Raw genomic sequence first — 21290 nt, 5'->3', positions numbered from 1 at the left:
CTAAATAATAAAACAATAAATGGAATGAATAAAACAATCAATGAGAAGGAATAAAAACAAAAAAAAAGAGATATGGGAAATAATAAACACGAGATATATTTAAATTATACAATAATACATGTAAATAATAAAATAATAAATGGAAGGAAAACAACAATGGAAGGAATACTACAATAGATGAAAAATAATAAAACCATAAATAGAAGAAATACAACAACAAATGTAAATGAATAAAACAATAAATGAGAAATAATACAACAATAAATGGAAGGAATACAACAATAAATGAGAATGAATAATACAATAAATGACAAAGAATACAACAATAAATGAGAATGAATAATACAATAAATGACTAAGAATACAACAATAAATGAGAATGAATAATACAATAAATGACTAAGAATACAACAATAAATTGAAGGAAAACAACAATAAATGGAAGAAATACAACAATAAATGAGAATAAATAAAACAACAAATGAGAAAGAATACAACAACAAATGGAAGGAATACAACAATCAATGCAAGGAATACAACAATAAATGGAACGAATACAACAATAAATGAGAATGAATAAAACAATTAATGAGAAATAATACAACAATAAATGGGAGGAATACAACAATAAATGAGAAGGAATGAAAACAATAAATGAGAAAGAATACAACAATAAAAGGAAGGAATACAGCAATAAATGAGAAGGAATGAAAACAAAAAAATAGAGATACTAAAACGAATAACACAACAAATGATATATTTTTAAATAATAACACAATAAATGAGAAAGAATACAACAATAAATGGAAGGAATACAACAATAAATGAGAAGGAATGAAAACAATAAATGAGAAATAATACAACAATAAATGGAAGGAATACAACAATAAATGAGAAGGAATGAAAACAAAAAAGAGATACTTGAAAGAATAAAACAACAAATGAGATACATTTAAATAATAAAACAATAAATGAGAAGGAATAAAACAATAAATGAGAAGGAATAAAAACAAAAAAGAGATACTTGAAAGAATAAAACAACAATTGAGATCAATTTAAATAATAAAACAATACATGGAAAGAATAAAACAATACATGGAATAAATACAACAACTTTAATAATTGTGTTGAGTGTTTTTGATGAGTTTGCAGCACATTAGTCAAAGTTGTGCCAACTCTGTTCTCACATCAATTTTAATAAAATATCTTAATGATATAGATATATTATTTATATACAGTATATATATATATATATATATATATATATATATATATATATATATATATATATATATATATATATATATATATATATATATATATATGCATACATTGATATTTTTTCCAAACTTACATGACCGATCCAGCCTGTCTTGCTTGTTTGTTCAAAGTTCTGCGGAGAAGAAGACCTTGTTAGTGGCTAACCAGCATGAACCAGGCGACATCATACTAAGTGTCCTCACTGTGAGGCGACATCATACTAAGTGTCCTCACTGTGAGGTGACATCATACTTGATGTCTTCACTGTGTGGCAACATCATACTTAGTGTCCTCACTGTGGGGCGACATCATACTTGATGTCTATACTTTGTGGCGACATCATACTAAGTGTCCTCACTGTGAGGCGACATCATACTTGATGTCTTCACTGTGAGATGACATCATACTAAGTGTCCTTACTGTGAGTCGACATCATACTAAGTGTCCTCACTGTGTGGTGACATCATACTTGATGTCTTCACTGTGAGGCGACATCATACTAAGTGTCCTCACTGTGAGGCGACATCATACTTGATGTCTTCACTGTGAGGTGACATCATACTTAGTGTCCTTACTGTGAGTCGACATCATACTAAGTGTCCTCACTGTGTGGTGACATCATACTTGATGTCCTCACTGTGAGGCGACATCATACTAAGTGTCCTCACTGTGAGGCGACATCATACTTGATGTCTTCACTGTGAGGCGACATCATACTTGATGTCTTCACTGAAGCGACTGCTACCTGTTTTTCTCTCCAGATGTTTCCATCCAGGTCATAGATTTGCACCCGCACATGGTTCTGCTTCCTGGTCAGCCACTGCACAGCCAGGCGTTGGTCCGTCACCCAGGTGACCGAACACATGATGTGGTCACTGAACACACATTACATCATCCATTACTGAACACACATTACATCATCCATTACTGAACACACAGTCATCCATTACTGAACACACAGTCATCCATTGCACGCTGAACAAGACGTGTGACTTGACATGTGACCTGAGAAGAAGACATGTGACTTGAGAAGAAGACATGTGACTTGAGAAGAAGACATGTGACTTGAGAAGAAGACATGTGACTTGAGAAAGAAAAGACATGTGACCTGAGAAGAAGACATGTGACTTGAGAAGAAGACATGTGACTTGACGACATGTCACTTGACGACATGTGACTTGACGACATGTTACTTGACGACATGTGACTTGACGACATGTGACTTGACGACATGTGACTTGAAAACAAGACGACATGTGACTTGAGGACATGTGACTTGACGACATGTGACTTGACGACAAGACGACATGTGACTTGACGAGGAGAAGACGACATGTGACTTGACGACATGTGACTTGACGACAAGACGACATGTGACTTGAGGAGGAGAAGACGACATGTGACTTGACGACATGTGACTTGACGCAAGACGACGTGACTTGACAACATGTGACTTGACGACATGTGACTTGAAAACAAGACGACATGTGACTTGACGACATGTGACTTGACGACATGTGACTTGACGACAAGACGACATGTGACTTGACAACATGTGACTTGACGACATGTGACTTGAAAACAAGACGACATGTGACTTGACGACATGTGACTTGAAAACAAGACGACATGTGACTTGACGACATGTTACTTGACGACATGTGACTTGACGACAAGACGACATGTGACTTGACAACATGTGACTTGACGACATGTGACTTGACGACATGTGACATGAAAACAAGACGACGTGTGACTTGATGACATGTGACTTGAAAACAAGACGACATGTGACTTGAAAACAAGACGACATGTGACTTGACGACATGTGACTTGAAGACATGTGACTTGATAACAAGACGACATGTGACTTGACGACATGTGACTTGACGACATGTGACTTGACGACAAGACGACATGTGACTTGACGACAAGACGACATGTGACTTGACGACAAGACGACATGTGACTTGAGAAGAAGACATGTGACTTGAGAAGAAGACGACATGTGACTTGAGAAGAAGACATGTGACTTGACAAGAAGACATGTGACCTGAGAAGAAGACATGTGACTTGACGACAAGACGACATGTGACTTGACGACAAGACGACATGTGACTTGACGACAAGACGACATGTGACTTGACGACAAGACGACATGTGACTTGACGACAAGACGACATGTGACTTGACGACAAGACGACATGTGACTTGACGACAAGACGACATGTGACTTGAGAAGAAGACATGTGACTTGAGAAGAAGACGACATGTGACTTGAGAAGAAGACATGTGACTTGACAAGAAGACATGTGACCTGAGAAGAAGACATGTGACTTGAGAAGAACACATGTGACTTGAGAAGAAGACATGTGATTTGAGAAGAAGACATGTAACTTGAGAAGAAGACATGTGACTTGAGAAGAAGACATGTGACTTGAGAAGAAGACATGTGACTTGAGAAGAAGACATGTGACCTGAGAAGAAGACATGTGACTTTAGGAGAAGACATGTGACTTGAGAAGGAGAAGACATGTGACTTGAGAAGAAGACATGTGACTTGAGAAGACATGTGACTTGAGAAGAAGACATGTGACTTGAGAAGAAGACATGTGACTTGAGAAGGAGAAGACATGTGACCTGAGAAGGAGAAGACATGTGACTTGAGAAGAAGACATGTGACTTGAGAAGGAGAAGACATGTGACTTGAGAAGGAGAAGACATGTGACTTGAGAAGAAAACATGTGACTTGAGAAGAAGACATGTGACCTGAGAAGAAGACATGTGACTTGAGAAGAAGACATGTGACTTGACGACATGTGACTTAAGAAGAAGACATGTGACTTGAGAAGAAAACATGTGACCTGAGAAGAAGACATGTGACCTGAGAAGAAGACATGTGACTTGACAAGAAGACATGTGACTTGAGAAGAAGACATGTGACCTGGGAAGAAGACATGTGACTTGAGAAGAAGAAGACATGTGACTTGAGAAGAAAACATGTGACCTGAGAAGAAGACATGTGACCTGAGAAGAAGACATGTGACTTGACAAGAAGACATGTGACTTGAGAAGAAGACATGTGACCTGGGAAGAAGACATGTGACTTGAGAAGAAGAAGACATGTGATTTGAGAAGAAGACATGTGACTTGAGAAGAAGACATGTGACTTGACAAGAAGACATGTAACCTGGAAAGAAGACATGTGACTTAAGAAGGAGAAGACATGTGATTTGAGAAGAAGACATGTGACTTGAGAAGAAGACATGTGACCTGAGAAGAAGACATGTGACTTGAGAAGAAGACATGTGACCTGAGAAGAAGACATGTGACTTGAGAAGAAGACATGTGACCTGAGAAGAAGACATGTGACTTGAGAAGGAGAAGACATGTGACTTGAGAAGGAGAAGACATGTGACTTGAGGAGAAGACATGTGACTTGAGAAGGAGAAGACATGTGACTTGAGAAAGAGAAGACATGTGACTTGAGAAGACATGTGACTTGAGAAGAAGACATGTGACTTGAGAAGGAGAAGACATGTGATTTGAGAAGAAGACATGTGACTTGAGAAGAAGACATGTGACTTGAGAAGGAGAAAACATGTGACTTGAGAAGAAGACATGTGACTTGAGAAGACATGTGACATGAGAAGAAGACATGTGACTTGAGAAGAAGACATGTGACTTGAGAAGAAGACATGTGACCTGAGAAGAAGACATGTGACCTGAGAAGAAGACATGTGACTTGAGAAGAAGACATGTGACTTGAGAAGAAGACATGTGACTTGAGAAGAAGACATGTGACTTGAGAAGAAGACATGTGACTTGAGAAGAAGACATGTGACTTGAGAAGAAGACATGTAACCTGGAAAGAAGACATGTGACTTGAGAAGGAGAAGACATGTGACTTGAGAAGAAGACATGTGACCTGAGAAGGAGAAGACATGTGACTTGAGAAGAAGACATGTGACTTGAAAATAAGACATGTGACTTGAGAAGAAGACATGTGACTTGAGAAGGAGAAGACATGTGACCTGAGAAGAAGACATGTGACTTGAGAAGAAGACATGTGACTTGAGAAGAAGACATGTGACTTGAGAAGAAGACATGTGACCTGAGAAGAAGACATGTGACTTGAGAAGAAGACATGTGACTTGACAAGAAGACATGTAACCTGGAAAGAAGACATGTGACTTGAGAAGGAGAAAACATGTGACTTGAGAAGAAGACATGTGACTTGAGAAGACATGTGACATGAGAAGAAGACATGTGACTTGAGAAGAAGACATGTGACTTGAAAATAAGACATGTGACTTGAGAAGAAGACATGTGACTTGAGAAGGAGAAGACATGTGACCTGAGAAGAAGACATGTGACTTGAGAAGAAGACATGTGACTTGAGAAGAAGACATGTGACTTGAGAAGAAGACATGTGACTTGAGAAGAAGACATGTGACTTGACAAGAAGACATGTGACTTGACAAGAAGACATGTGACCTGAGAAGAAGACATGTGACTTGAGAAGAAGACATGTGACTTGAGAAGAAGACATGTGACTTGAGAAGAAGACATGTGACTTGAGAAGGAGAAGACATGTGACTTGGTGTGTAACAAACACGCACGCAGACGTGATGGAGGCAGGCGGCGGGACTGCAACCTGCAGGGATACGTTGTTGGTGTCCACCACGAACAGCTTCACCCTGGTCAGCTTGGAGCCAGCCTACACAGGAAGTTGAAGAAAGTCAATACAACAACGACAAGTAAATACATTCCTTTTACAACAATACAACAAAGACAAGTTAACATATTCCTTTTATAACGATACAACAACGACAAGTTAATATATTCCTTTTGCAGCGATACAACAAAGACAAGTTGATATAGATCTTTTACAACGATACAACAACGACAAGGTAATATACTCCTTTTACAACGATACAACTAAGACAAGGTAACATACTCATTTTACAACAATACAATAAAGACACGTTAATATATTATTTTTGCAACAATACAATACTCTTTGTAATCCTAGCCTTGGGGCCGGCCAGTCTGAGCCGACGAGGAATCGTCGAACAAAAAGCTGTATTTGTTTAAGCGAGCCTCAGACTGGAACTGCAGCTTCCAGGAGAAATAGTATGGGCCTGATTACTCTTCTGATGTCCCCTCGGACCACTGTCCTTAAATACCCCTTACACAAAGACCCTTACTCTTTGTAATCCTAGCCTTGGGGCCGGGCAGTCTGGACAAAGCCCAATCTATTTTCTCTGATCGGTTTGAGTCGGGTGACCTCCAACTCCTATCCTCTACTCCTACCTGTGAGGGCTTCCTACCGGATGTTGCTCATGTGTTTACACTTCCTGCTGAAATCCAACTGCTGCTATCCTCTAAGTTCCCTAATGTCCTGGGAACAAAAGCCCCCACTCTCTATACGAGCTGTGATGGTATAATTTACCACAATGTAAATACGAGATATCTTTCACCTTTGGGTACGGGATGGCCACCGTTTCAGAATACTGCTCCGCTCCGTACCAGGGAAACTCCACTTTGTTGACTTCTGTGTCGTTAAACTGGGCGTAGGCCAAGTATCGTCCAGTCGAAGACCACCATAGTGCTCCGTTGGATGCGAACACCTCCTCTAGAGTCGCACACACGAAAGCAAAATGACCATCTTTGTACAAACCCCAAAAGCGGTGAAGTTGTCACGTTGTGTAAATGGTAAATAAAAAGAGAATACAACAAATCCTTTTCAACTTATATTCAATTGAATAGACTGCAAAGACAAGATATTTCATGTTCACACTGAGAAACTTTATTATTTTTTGCAAATAATCGTGAACTTAGAATTTAACACAAAAAAGTTTTCACCACTGTGTTACATGGCCTTTCCTTTTAACAACACTCAGTAAAGGTTTGGGAACTGAGGAGACACATTTTTGAAGTGGAATTCTTTCCCATTCTTGCTTGATGTACAGCTTAAGTTGTTCAACTCATATTTTAGCCTTCACACATTTTCAATGTCTGGACTACAGGCAGGCCAGTCTAGTACCCGCACTCTTTTACTAGGAAGCCACGCTGTGTAAAAAGTTAAAAGTTAAAGTACCAATGATTGTCACACACACACTAGGTGTGGCGAGATTATTCTCTGCATTTGACCCATCACCCTTGGTCACCCCCTAGGAGGTGAGGGGAGCAGTGGGCAGCAGCGGTGGCTGCGCCCGGGAATCATTTTGGTGATTTAACCCCCAATTCCAACCCTTGATGCTGAGTGCCAAGCAGGGAGGTAATGGGTCCCATTTTTATAGTCTTTGGTATGACTCGGCCGGGATTTGAACTCCCAACCTACCGATCTCAGGACGGACACTCTAACCACTAGGCCACTGAGTAGTAACACATGGCTTGACATTGTCTTGCTAAAATAAGCAGGGGCGTCCATGACAACGTTGCTTGGATGGCAACATATGTTGCTCCAAAAGCTGTATGTACCTTTCAGCATTAATGGTGCCTTCACAGATGTGTAAGTTACCCATGTCTTGGCCACTAATACACCCCCATACCATCACACATGCTGCCTATTACACTTTCACCCTAGAACAATCCGGATAGTTCTTTTCCTCTTTGGTCCAGAGGACACGACGTCCACAGTTTCCAAAAACAATTTGAAATGCGGACTCGTCAGACCACAGAACACTTTTCCACTTTGTATCAGTCCATCTTAGATGAGCTCAGGCCCAGCAAAGCCGAGGGCGTTTCTGGGTGTTGTTGATAAACGGTTTTCGCCTTGCATAGGAGAGTTTTAACTTGCACTTACAGATGTAGCGACAAACTGTAGTGACTGACAGTGGGTTTCTGAAGTGTTCCTGAGCCCATGTGGTGATATCCTTTACACACTGATGTCGCTTGTTGATGCAGTACAGCCTGAGGGATGGAAGGTCACGGGCTTAGCTGCTTACGTGCAGTGATTTCTCCAGATTCTCTGAACCCTTTGATGATATTACGGAGCGTAGATGGTGAAATCCCTAAATTCCTTGCAATAGCTGGTTGAGAAAGGTTTTTCTTAAACTGTTCAAAAATTTGCTCACGCATTTGTTGACAAAGTGGTGAGCCTCGCCCCGTCCTTGTTTGTGAATGACTGAGCATTTCATGGAAGCTGCTTTTTGGAAATAATGCCAACACTTTGTGATGTAAGACATGTTTTTTTCAGGAAAGCTAAGCAAAGATGCTTTATTTGACAGGAGCGCTCACCTCTCACGTTCCTCGCAAACAAAAATAACAACGCAATTACAACCAAAAAATGGATTTGGAAAAAAAGTACATATATTTGTGCAATTACATTTAATACATTTGAATTTGCAAACAAATATATTTTCTGGGTTAACAGTATCGACTCAACGTCAACCATAGGGGCGTGACAGTGGGCTAAATCCAAAACACACGCAAATATATGGGGAAAACACAACGGGAGTACGATGGAACCGGAAGTTAGCTATGGAGGGCCAAATGGGACAAAACTGAATAAATAAATGTATTTTTAGTGTCTCATTAACTAATTATAGTTTGAATTAATTACACAATGTGTTACTAAATGGCTCATTGATTTATTTAATATAAAATGACATTCTTTTTATTTTTCCATTATTTTATTAATGCTCCCAGTCTGTGGAACGCTCTCCCTGACCACCTGAGGACACCACAGACTGTGGATGCTTTTTTTTTTTTTTTTTAAACGTATTTTTAAAAAAGCCTTTTTTTTAGATATATGCATACTAGTTTTAGCTATTTGGCTGTTGTAGTTTTTATTTTTATTTATTTTTTATTATCTTTTTATTTTTTATTTTTTTAATACACTGTAGCAATTTGAGGTTGTTTACTCAATGTAAAGTGTTTTTTACAAATAAAATCTATTATTATAATTATTAATAATATCTAACTTTTACTAGTAACGAACAATCAAGTTCAATGCAGGAAATAACTTTTTCTATTGAAAATAAACACTAAAATTAACTTGATGTCAAATAGGAAGAGGCAACATCCCACAGCAAACAACAACATGTACGCTAAGTACACTTCCTCCTCCTCCTACTACTACTACTACTACTACTACTACTACTACTACAAGGGAATAACAAACAGCAAATCAAATACGTGACAAGCGTGCAATCCTTAAATACACCTATAGTGGACAAGGAGACTACAGCCATGGAATCTCTCTATTAACCAGACTTAACGTAACACACCCTAACAGCTGAGCTAAAATGCTGCTCTGAGCGCGCTCTTTTAAAGGCACACGCACTCTGCTCTCATGAAACATCTCTCAACTGCATATGCCATATATTTGAAGTTGTTGTTTTTTTTGCACAAATTAATTTCCCTCGTAATTAATTACATTTAATTATTTTATATTATTTTAATTATGCAAGTAAGTAATAAATTGTGATTAATGGTAAATGATCCAAATTATTTTACTTATGCAAGTAAGTAATAATTGTGATTAATTGTAAATAATCCAGATTATTTTAATTATGCAAGTTAGTAATATATTGTGATTAATTGTAAATAATCCAAATTATTTTATTTATGCAAGTAAGTAGTAAATTGAGATTATTTGTAAATAATCCTAATTACTTTAATTATGCAAGTAAGTAATACATTGTGAATAATTGTAAATAATTCAAATTATTTTAATTATGAAAGTAAGTAATAAATTGCGATTAATTGTAAATAATCCAACATTTTTTAATTATGCAAGTAAGTAATAAATTGTGATTAATTTTAATTCTTCCAAATTATTTGAATTATGCAAGTAAGTAATAAATTGTGATTAATTACAAATATTCAAAATTATTTAATTATGCAAGTAAGTAATACATTGTGATTAATTTTAATTCTTCCAAATTATTTTAATTATGCAAGTAAGTAATAAACTGTGATTAATTGTAAATAATCCAAATTATTTTAATTATGCAAGTAAGTAATAAATTGTGATTAATTTTAATTCTTCCAAATTATTTTAATTATGCAAGTAAGTAGTAAACTCTGATTGATTGTAAATAATCCAAATTACTTTAATTATGCAAGTAAATAATACATTGTGATAAATTGTAAATAATCCAAATTACTTTAATTATGCAAGTAAATAATACATTGTGATACATTTTAAATAATCCAAATTATTTTAATTATGCAAGTAAGTAATAAATTGTGATTAATTTAAAATTTTCAAAATTATTTAATTATGCAAGTAAGTAATAAATTGTGATTAATTTTAAATAATCCAAATTATTTTAATTATGCAAGTAAGTAATACATTTTGATTGATTGTAAATAATCCAAATTATTTTAATTATGAAAGTAAGTAATAAATTGCGATTAATTGTAAATAATCCAACATTTTTTAATTATGCAAGTAAGTAATAAATTGTGATAAATTTTAATTCTTCCAAATTATTTGAATTATGCAAGTAAGTAATAAATTGTGATTAATTACAAATATTCAAAATTATTTAATTATGCAAGTAAGTAATACATTGTGATTAATTTTAATTCTTCCAAATTATTTTAATTATGCAAGTAAGTAATAAACTGTGATTAATTGTAAATAATACAAATTACTTTAATTATGCAAGTAAATAATAAATTGTGACAAATTGTAAATAATCCTAATTATTCTATTTATGCAAGTAAGTTATACATTGTGAATAATTGGAAATAATCCAAATTGTTTAAATTATGCAAGTAAATAAAACATTGTGATTAATTGTAAATAATCCAAATGGTTTTAATTATGCAAGTAAGTAATACATTGTGATTCATTTTAAGTCTTCCAAATTATTTTAATTATGCAAGTAAGTAATAAACTGGGTTTAATTGTAAATAATCCAAATTATTTTATTTATGCAAGTAAGCAATAACTTGTGATTAATTAAGAATATTCAACATTACTTAATTATGCAAGTAAGTAATTAATTGTGATTCATTTTAATTCTTCCAAATTATTTTAATTATGCAAGTAAGTAATAAACTGTGATTAATTGTAAATAATCCAAATTATTTTAATTATGCGAGTAAGTAATAAATTGTGATTAATTTTAATTCTTCCAAATTATTTTAATTATGCAAGTAAGTAGTAAACTCTGATTAATTGTAAATAATCCAAATTACTTTAATTATGCAAGTAAATAATACATTGTGATAAATTGTAAATAATCCAAATTACTTTAATTATGCAAGTAAATAATACATTGTGATCAATTTTAAATAATCCAAATTATTTTAATTATGCAAGTAAGTAATAAATTGTGATTAATTTAAAATTTTCAAAATTATTTAATTATGCAAGTAAGTAATACATTGTGATTAATTTTAAATAATCCAAATTATTTTAATTATGCAAGTAAGTAATACATTTTGATTGATTGTAAATAATCCAAATTATTTTAATTATGAAAGTAAGTAATAAATTGCGATTAATTGTAAATAATCCAACAGTTTTTAATTATGCAAGTAAGTAATAAATTGTGATTAATTTTAATTCTTCCAAATTATTTGAATTATGCAAGTAAGTAATAAATTGTGATTAATTACAAATATTCAAAATTATTTAATTATGCAAGTAAGTAATACATTGTGATTAATTTTAATTCTTCCAAATTATTTTAATTATGCAAGTAAGTAATAAACTGTGATTAATTGTAAATAATCCAAATTATTTTAATTATGCGAGTAAGTAATAAATTGTGATTAATTTTAATTCTTCCAAATTATTTTAATTATGCAAGTAAGTAGTAAACTCTGATTGATTGTAAATAATCCAAATTACTTTAATTATGCAAGTAAATAATAAATTGTGACAAATTGTAAATAATCCTAATTATTCTATTTATGCAAGTAAGTTATACATTGTGAATAATTGGAAATAATCCAAATTGTTTAAATTATGCAAGTAAATAAAACATTGTGATTAATTGTAAATAATCCAAATGGTTTTAATTATGCAAGTAAGTAATACATTGTGATTCATTTTAAGTCTTCCAAATTATTTTAATTATGCAAGTAAGTAATAAACTGGGTTTAATTGTAAATAATCCAAATTATTTTATTTATGCAAGTAAGCAATAACTTGTGATTAATTAAGAATATTCAACATTACCTAATTATGCAAGTAAGTAATTAATTGTGATTCATTTTAATTCTTCCAAATTATTTTAATTATGCAAGTAAGTAATAAACTGTGATTAATTGTACATAATCCAAATGATTTTAATTATGCAAGTAAGTAATAAATTGTGATTGATTTTAATTCTTCCAAATTATTTTAATTATGCAAGTAAGTAGTAAACTCTGATTAATTGTAAATAATCCAAATTACTTTAATTATGCAAGTAAATAATACATTGTGATAAATTGTAAATAATCCAAATTACTTTAATTATGCAAGTAAATAATACATTGTGATAAATTTTAAATAATCCAAATTATTTTATTTATGCAAGTAAGTAGTAAATTGAGATTATTTGTAAATAATCCTAATTACTTTAATTATGCAAGTAAGTAATACATTGTGAATAATTGTAAATAATTCAAATTATTTTAATTATGAAAGTAAGTAATAAATTGCGATTAATTGTAAATAATCCAACATTTTTTAATTATGCAAGTAAGTAATAAATTGTGATTAATTTTAATTCTTCCAAATTATTTGAATTATGCAAGTAAGTAATAAATTGTGATTAATTACAAATATTCAAAATTATTTAATTATGCAAGTAAGTAATACATTGTGATTAATTTTAATTCTTCCAAATTATTTTAATTATGCAAGTAAGTAATAAACTGTGATTAATTGTAAATAATCCAAATTATTTTAATTATGCGAGTAAGTAATAAATTGTGATTAATTTTAATTCTTCCAAATTATTTTAATTATGCAAGTAAGTAGTAAACTCTGATTGATTGTAAATAATCCAAATTACTTTAATTATGCAAGTAAATAATACATTGTGATAAATTGTAAATAATCCAAATTACTTTAATTATGCAAGTAAATAATACATTGTGATAAATTTTAAATAATCCAAATTATTTTATTTATGCAAGTAAGTAGTAAATTGAGATTATTTGTAAATAATCCTAATTACTTTAATTATGCAAGTAAGTAATACATTGTGAATAATTGTAAATAATTCAAATTATTTTAATTATGAAAGTAAGTAATAAATTGCGATTAATTGTAAATAATCCAACATTTTTTAATTATGCAAGTAAGTAATAAATTGTGATTAATTTTAATTCTTCCAAATTATTTGAATTATGCAAGTAAGTAATAAATTGTGATTAATTACAAATATTCAAAATTATTTAATTATGCAAGTAAGTAATACATTGTGATTAATTTTAATTCTTCCAAATTATTTTAATTATGCAAGTAAGTAATAAACTGTGATTAATTGTAAATAATCCAAATTATTTTAATTATGCGAGTAAGTAATAAATTGTGATTAATTTTAATTCTTCCAAATTATTTTAATTATGCAAGTAAGTAGTAAACTCTGATTAATTGTAAATAATCCAAATGACTTTAATTATGCAAGTAAATAATACATTGTGATAAATTGTAAATAATCCAAATTACTTTAATTATGCAAGTAAATAATACATTGTGATACATTTTAAATAATCCAAATTATTTTAATTATGCAAGTAAGTAATACATTGTGATTAATTTTAATTCTTCCAAATTATTTTAATTATGCAAGTAAGTAATAAACTGTGATTAATTGTAAATAATCCAAATTATTTTAATTATGCGAGTAAGTAATACATTGTGATTAATTTTATTTCTTCCAAATTATTTTATTTATGCAAGTAAGTAGTAAACTCTGATTAATTGTAAATAATCCAAATTACTTTAATTATGCAAGTAAATAATACATTGTGACAAATTGTAAATAATCCTAATTATTCTATTTATGCAAGTAAGTTATACATTGTGAATAATTGGAAATAATCCAAATTATTTAAATTATGCAAGTAAATAAAACATTGTGATTAATTGTAAATAATCCAAATGGTTTTAATTATGCAAGTAAGTAATACATTGTGATTCATTTTAAGTCTTCCAAATTATTTTAATTATGCAAGTAAGTAATAAACTGTGTTTAATTGTAAATAATCCAAATTATTTTATTTATGCAAGTAAGCAATAACTTGTGATTAATTAAGAATATTCAACATTACTTAATTATGCAAGTAAGTAATTAATTGTGATTCATTTTAATTCTTCCAAATTATTTTAATTATGCAAGTAAGTAATAAACTGTGATTAATTGTAAATAATCCAAATTATTTTAATTATGCGAGTAAGTAATAAATAGTGATTAATTTTAATTCTTCCAAATTATTTTAATTATGCAAGTAAGTAGTAAACTCTGATTAATTGTAAATAATCCAAATTACTTTAATTATGCAAGTAAATAATACATTGTGATAAATTGTAAATAATCCAAATTACTTTAATTATGCAAGTAAATAATACATTGTGATACATTTTAAATAATCCAAATTATTTTAATTATGCAAGTAAGTAATAAATTGTGATTAATTTTAATTCTTCCAAATTATTTTAATTATGCAAGTAAGTAATAAACTGTGATTAATTGTAAATAATCCAAATTATTTTAATTATGCGAGTAAGTAATAAATTGTGATTAATTTTAATTCTTCCAAATTATTTTAATTATGCAAGTAAGTAGTAAACTCTGATTAATTGTAAATAATCCAAATTACTTTAATTATGCAAGTAAATAATACATTGTGATAAATTGTAAATAATCCAAATTACTTTAATTATGCAAGTAAATAATACATTGTGATACATTTTAAATAATCCAAATTATTTTAATCATGCAAGTAAGTAATAAATTGTGATTAATTTAAAATTTTCAAAATTATTTAATTATGCAAGTAAGTAATAAATTGTGATTAATTTTAAATAATCCAAATTATTTTAATTATGCAAGTAAGTAATAAATTTTGATTGATTGTAAATAATCCTAATTATTTTAATTATGCAAGTAAGTAATAAATTGTGATTCATTTAAAATTTTCAAAATTATTTAATTATGCAAGTAAGTAATAAATTGTGATTAATTTTAAATAATCCAAATTATTTTAATTATGCAAGTAAGTAATACATTTTGATTGATTGTAAATAATCCTAATTATTTTAATTGTACAAGTAAGTCATGGAACGTCTCTAAACTGCTTATGCCAGATATTTGAAGTTGTTTCTTTTTTTTGCACAAATTAATTTCCCTGGTAATTAATTACATTTATTAGAAAGTAATTCAGATACTATAATTAGTTACTATTTGAAAGTACTTTTTTTTTTCAAAAAATGTATTTGCAATCAATGATTAAAGGCCTACTGAAATGCGATTTTCTTATTTAAACGGGGATAGCAGGTCCATTCTATGTGTCATACTTGATCATTTCGCGATATTGCCATATTTTTGCTGAAAGGATTTAGTAGAGAACATTGGCGATAAAGTTCGCAACTTTTGGTCGCTGATAAACAGCCTTGCCTGTGGCGGAAGTAGCAGACGAGTAGCGTGACGTCACAGGTTGTGGAGCTCCTCACATCCGCACATTGTTTACAATCATGGCCACCAGCAGCGAGAGCGATTCGGACCGAGAAAGCGACGATTTCCCCATTAATTTGAGCGATGATGAAAGATTTGTGGATGAGGAAAGTGAGAGTGAAGGACTAGAGGGCAGTGGGAGCGATTCAGATAGGGAAGATGCTGTGAGAGGCGGGTGGGACCTGATATTCAGCTGGGAATGACTAAAACAGTAAATAAACACAAGACATATATATACTCTATTAGCCACAACTTGACGACAAGACGACATGTGACTTGACGACAAGACGACATGTGACTTGAGAAGAAGACATGTGACTTGACGACATGTTACTTGACGACATGTGACTTGACGACATGTGACTTGACGACATGTGACTTGAAAACAAGACGACATGTGACTTGAGGACATGTGACTTGATGACATGTGACTTGACGACATGTGACTTGACGACAAGACGACATGTGACTTGAAAACAAGACGACATGTGACTTGAGGACATGTGACTTGATGACATGTGACTTGACGACATGTGACTTGACGACAAGACGACATGTGACTTGACGAGGAGAAGACGACATGTGACTTGATGACATGTGACTTGATGACATGTGACTTGACGACATGTGACTTGACGACAAGACGACATGTGACTTGACGAGGAGAAGACGACATGTGTCTTGACGACATGTGACTTGATGACAAGACGACATGTGACTTGGCGAGGAGAAGACGACATGTGACTTGAGGAGGAGAAGACGACATGTGACTTGACGACAAGACGACGTGACTTGACAACATGTGACTTGACGACATGTGACTTGAAAACAAGACGACGTGTGACTTGATGACATGTGACTTGAAAACAAGACGACATGTGACTTGATGACATGTTACTTGACGACATGTGACTTGACGACAAGACGACATGTGACTTGACAACATGTGACTTGACGACATGTGACTTGAAAACAAGACGACGTGTGACTTGATGACATGTGACTTGAAAACAAGACGACATGTGACTTGACGACATGTGACTTGAAAACAAGACGACGTGTGACTTGACGACATGTTACTTGACGACATGTTACTTGACGACATGTGACTTGACGAGAAGACGACATGTGACTTGACAACATGTGACTTGACGACATGTGACTTGACGACAAGACGACGTGACTTGACAACATGTGACTTGACGACATGTGACATGAAAACAAGACGACGTGTGACTTGATGACATGTGACTTGAAAACAAGACGACATGTGACTTGACGACATGTTACTTGACGACATGTTACTTGACGACATGTGACTTGACGAGAAGACGACATGTGACTTGACAACATGTGACTTGACGACATGTGACTTGACGACATGTGACATGAAAACAAGACGACGTGTGACTTGATGACATGTGACTTGAAAACAAGACGACATGTGACTTGAAAACAAGACGACATGTGACTTGACGACATGTGACTTGACGACATGTGACTTGAAGACATGTGACTTGATAACAAGACGACATGTGACTTGACGACATGTGACTTGACGACATGTGACTTGACGACAAGACGACATGTGACTTGACGATAAGACGACATGTGACTTGAGAAGAAGACATGTGACTTGAGAAGAAGACGACATGTGACTTGAGAAGAAGACATGTGACTTGAGAAGAAGACGACATGTGACTTGAGAAGAAGACATGTGACTTGAGAAGAAGACGACATGTGACTTGAGAAGAAGACATGTGACTTGACAAGAAGACGTGACTTGAGAAGGAGAAGACATGTGATTTGAGAAGAAGACATGTGACTTGAGAAGAAGACATGTGACCTGAGAAGAAGACATGTGACTTGAGAAGGAGAAGACATGTGATTTGAGAAGAAGACATGTGACTTGAGAAGAAGACATGTGACTTGAGAAGAAGACATGTGACTTGAGAAGAAGACATGTGACTTGAGAAGAAGACATGTGACCTGAGAAGAAGACATGTGACTTGAGAAGAAGACATGTGACTTGACGACCTACTGAAATAATTTGAGCGATGATGAAAGATTTGTGGATGAGGAAAGTGAGAGTGAAGGACTAGAGGGCAGTGGGAGCGATTCAGATAGGGAAGATGCTGTGAGAGGCGGGTGGGACCTGATATTCAGCTGGGAATGACTAAAACAGTAAATAAACACAAGACATACAGTATATATACTCTATTAGCCACAACACAACCAGGCTTATATTTAATATGCCACAAATTAATCCCGCATAACAATCCCGTCCATATAACCCGCCAATACAACTCAAACACCTGCACAACACACTCAATCCCACAGCCCAAAGTACCGTTCACCTCCCCAAATTTCATACAGCACATATATTTCCCCAAAGTTACGTACGTGACATGCACATAGCGGCACGCACGTACGGGCAAGCGATCAAATGTTTGGAAGCCGCAGCTGCATGCGTACTCACGGTACCGCGTCTGCGCATCCAACTCAAAGTCCTCCTGGTAAGAGTCTCTGTTGTCCCAGTTCTCCACAGGCCAATGGTAAAGATTGACTGTCATCTTCCGGGAATGTAAACAACGAAACACCGGCTGTGTTATCCGGCACAACAGTCGGGGGTTGCATTCTACGGCGGGGGTGCGTTACCCGGCACAACACCTGCCGCAATACGCCGCTTCCCACCGACAGCTTTCTTCTTTGCTGTCTCCATTGTTCATTGAACAAATTGCAAAAGATTCGCCAACACAGATGTCCAGAATACTGTGGAATTTTGCGATGAAGACAGACGACTTAATAGCTGGCCACCGTGCTGTCCCAAAATGTCCGTCACGCACTGACGTCATCATACCGGGACGTTTTCAGCAGGATATTTCGCGCAAAATTTAAAATTGCACTTTAGTAAGCTGTATTGGCATGTGTTGCAATGTTAAGATTTCATCATTGATATATAAACTATCAGACTGCGTGGTCGGTAGTAGTGGCTTTCAGTAGGCCTTTAATAGTTTGCAAAAAAAACCGTTATGGATTTTGCAACCTAAAAAAAAAAATTTGTATGCACAAAAAAAAAAGATGTGATATATTTTAGTTCACACGTAGAAACTTTACATTTTCAACTTGTTTATTGTGATTTTTGTTTATTTGACAGGTTATAATTTGTTTGAGCGCATGCTTTTCACAAACTGTGATTCATTGTAATTCTTCAAAATTATTTGATTTATGCAAATAAGTAATACATTGTGATTAATTAGAAATATTCAAAATTATTTAATTATGCAAGTAAGTAATACATTGAGATTAATTAGAAATATTCAAAATTATTTAATTATGCAAGTAAGTAAAACATTGTGATTAATCATAAATAATTCAAATTATTTTAATTTTGCAAGTAAGTAATAATTTGTGATTATTGTAATTCTTCAAAATTATTTTAATTATGCAAGTAAGTAATAAACTTTGATTACATTTAAATAATCCTAGTTCTTTTAATTATGCAAGTAAATAATAAACTGTGATTAATTATAAATAATCCAAATGATTTTAATTATGCAAGTAAATAATAAATAGTGATTATTGTAAATAATCCAAATTATTGCATTTATGCAAGTAAGTAACAATTGTGATTAATTGTAAATAATCCAAATTATTTTAATTATGCACGTAATTAACAAATTGTGATTAGTTGTAAATAATCCTAATTATATTAATCATGCGAGTAAGTAATAAATTGTGATTAATTGTAAATAATCCAAATTATTTTAATTAAGCAAGTAAGTAATAAATTGTGATTAATTAACAATTTTCAAAAAGTATTTAATTATGCAAGAAAGTAATAAATTGTGATTATTTGTAAATAATTGAAAATATTTTATTTATGGAAGTAAGTAAAACTTATTTTATGCTGTCAAAACCATTTAAAATAATCAAGCTTCTAAATTTGGATTCATCATGATTCATTATTTTTAATTAATGTGGTCACTGACTGTATGACACACCTTTCAGGTCAACATCCACTGTCAGGTAAAGGAGCTTGTATGCTAAACATAAATGGTGTGCTTAATCTGATGTACTTCTTCCAACTTTTGAACTGAACGATGTCATTGAACGCTGCACGTACAGTACACTCGTCGAGGTGTGTACAGTGCACTCACCCTCATACACCCAGTCAGGCACTCCATTTAGGATCTCGTTCTTTTTTCCGTTGTGAGTCACCTGCACCGCTTCGGCCGTCACACCGGCTCTGACAAAGACGTTGAAGTCCCACACGTAAGCCTGCACAGTAGCAGTTATTAAGGCAACCTTGCTCAAAGGCGGCGGCGCTGAGGTCGATAGCACAAATCCAGAGAAGACTCACGTATTTGTTTCCCTCTGGTGCCCAAGTGAAGTACTGCACCTTAGCGGGAAGACTCCCATTGGTGATGAATGTCCTGTTGTTGAAAGCAGAAATCAAGTACAGTAAGATTAAGAAGTACACTGTAAAAGTGACGGTACACTCAAATACAGTATTATGAAGAAGTACACTCACATACAGTAATACGAAGAAGAAGTACACTCACATATTTCTTCTGTCGTAGATAGAGTACGAGGCTGTAAATGAGTGTCTCCATTGCTGGTGGATCAATAACAAAATGTTGTTATGCAACACAATAATGCTCACTTTTAATTTGTTATTAGTACATTCATATATTTAATTACATGCACAACCTATGTAATGTTATATAATCCTATATTTATATGATATTATGCGTGTATTATACAGTATGTTCCATATATAATCCTATATTTATATGATATTATGCGTGTAATATACAGAATGTTCCTAATATAATCCTATACTTATTTGATACTATGTCTTGTTTCCCACTGTTAATTGGTTCCGGACATGACCACGATAAAATGGGTCATTAATTACAGTATAAATCCAATATGTTCATAGCTGAAGCATAAGAAAGGGTTGACTAGCTTGTATTTACATTTGACTACATTATGACTAGCTTGTATTTACATTTGACTACATTGTATTTAAATTTGACTACATTATGACTACATTGTATTTAAACTTGACTACATTATGACTAGCTTGTATTTAAATTTGACTACATTATGAGCGCCTCGAAGCATGAAATATCACACCTTGTAATACATCATAGTAATGCTGCCTGAGGCAGAGCCAATCAGTGGCCACGATACCGAACAGATTGGTTTGGTCTGCTTTAGTGGCCAATACTACTATATTATTGATCTTTTAAGGTATTTAGCCTTTTGTTTTGTGCTGAAAATGCTTAATTTAGAGCAATTAGCTTATGTTCTACAAAATGCTTGAATTAAAAAAAATTTAAAATAATGTTGCGAAGCCGCACGATGTGGCGAAGAATGACCGTA

General features: G+C 33.1%; 1 protein-coding gene across 3 annotated transcripts in view; it reads right to left on the bottom strand.

Annotated features, from left to right (window-relative positions):
* fap (fibroblast activation protein, alpha) overlaps positions 1 to 21290 on the bottom strand; it is a 145955-nt gene that overhangs the window by 105524 nt on the left and 19141 nt on the right. For all 3 annotated transcript variants that reach the window (XM_061970653.2, XM_072914569.1, XM_072914570.1), the window contains 7 exons: positions 20465 to 20517; positions 20263 to 20335; positions 20060 to 20180; positions 6744 to 6898; positions 5883 to 5980; positions 2006 to 2135; positions 1355 to 1393 (listed from right to left, as the gene is read on the bottom strand). In XM_061970653.2, the coding sequence (XP_061826637.1) occupies positions 1355 to 1393; positions 2006 to 2135; positions 5883 to 5980; positions 6744 to 6898; positions 20060 to 20180; positions 20263 to 20335; positions 20465 to 20517 (669 nt within the window). The remainder of the gene's footprint in view (positions 1 to 1354; positions 1394 to 2005; positions 2136 to 5882; positions 5981 to 6743; positions 6899 to 20059; positions 20181 to 20262; positions 20336 to 20464; positions 20518 to 21290) is intronic.

This window comes from Nerophis lumbriciformis, linkage group LG13 (genome assembly GCF_033978685.3).
Source record: "Nerophis lumbriciformis linkage group LG13, RoL_Nlum_v2.1, whole genome shotgun sequence".
Lineage (NCBI taxonomy): Eukaryota > Metazoa > Chordata > Actinopteri > Syngnathiformes > Syngnathidae > Nerophis > Nerophis lumbriciformis.
Note: the sequence above shows the minus strand (reverse complement) of the source record. Positions and strands in the feature narration are given on the sequence as shown.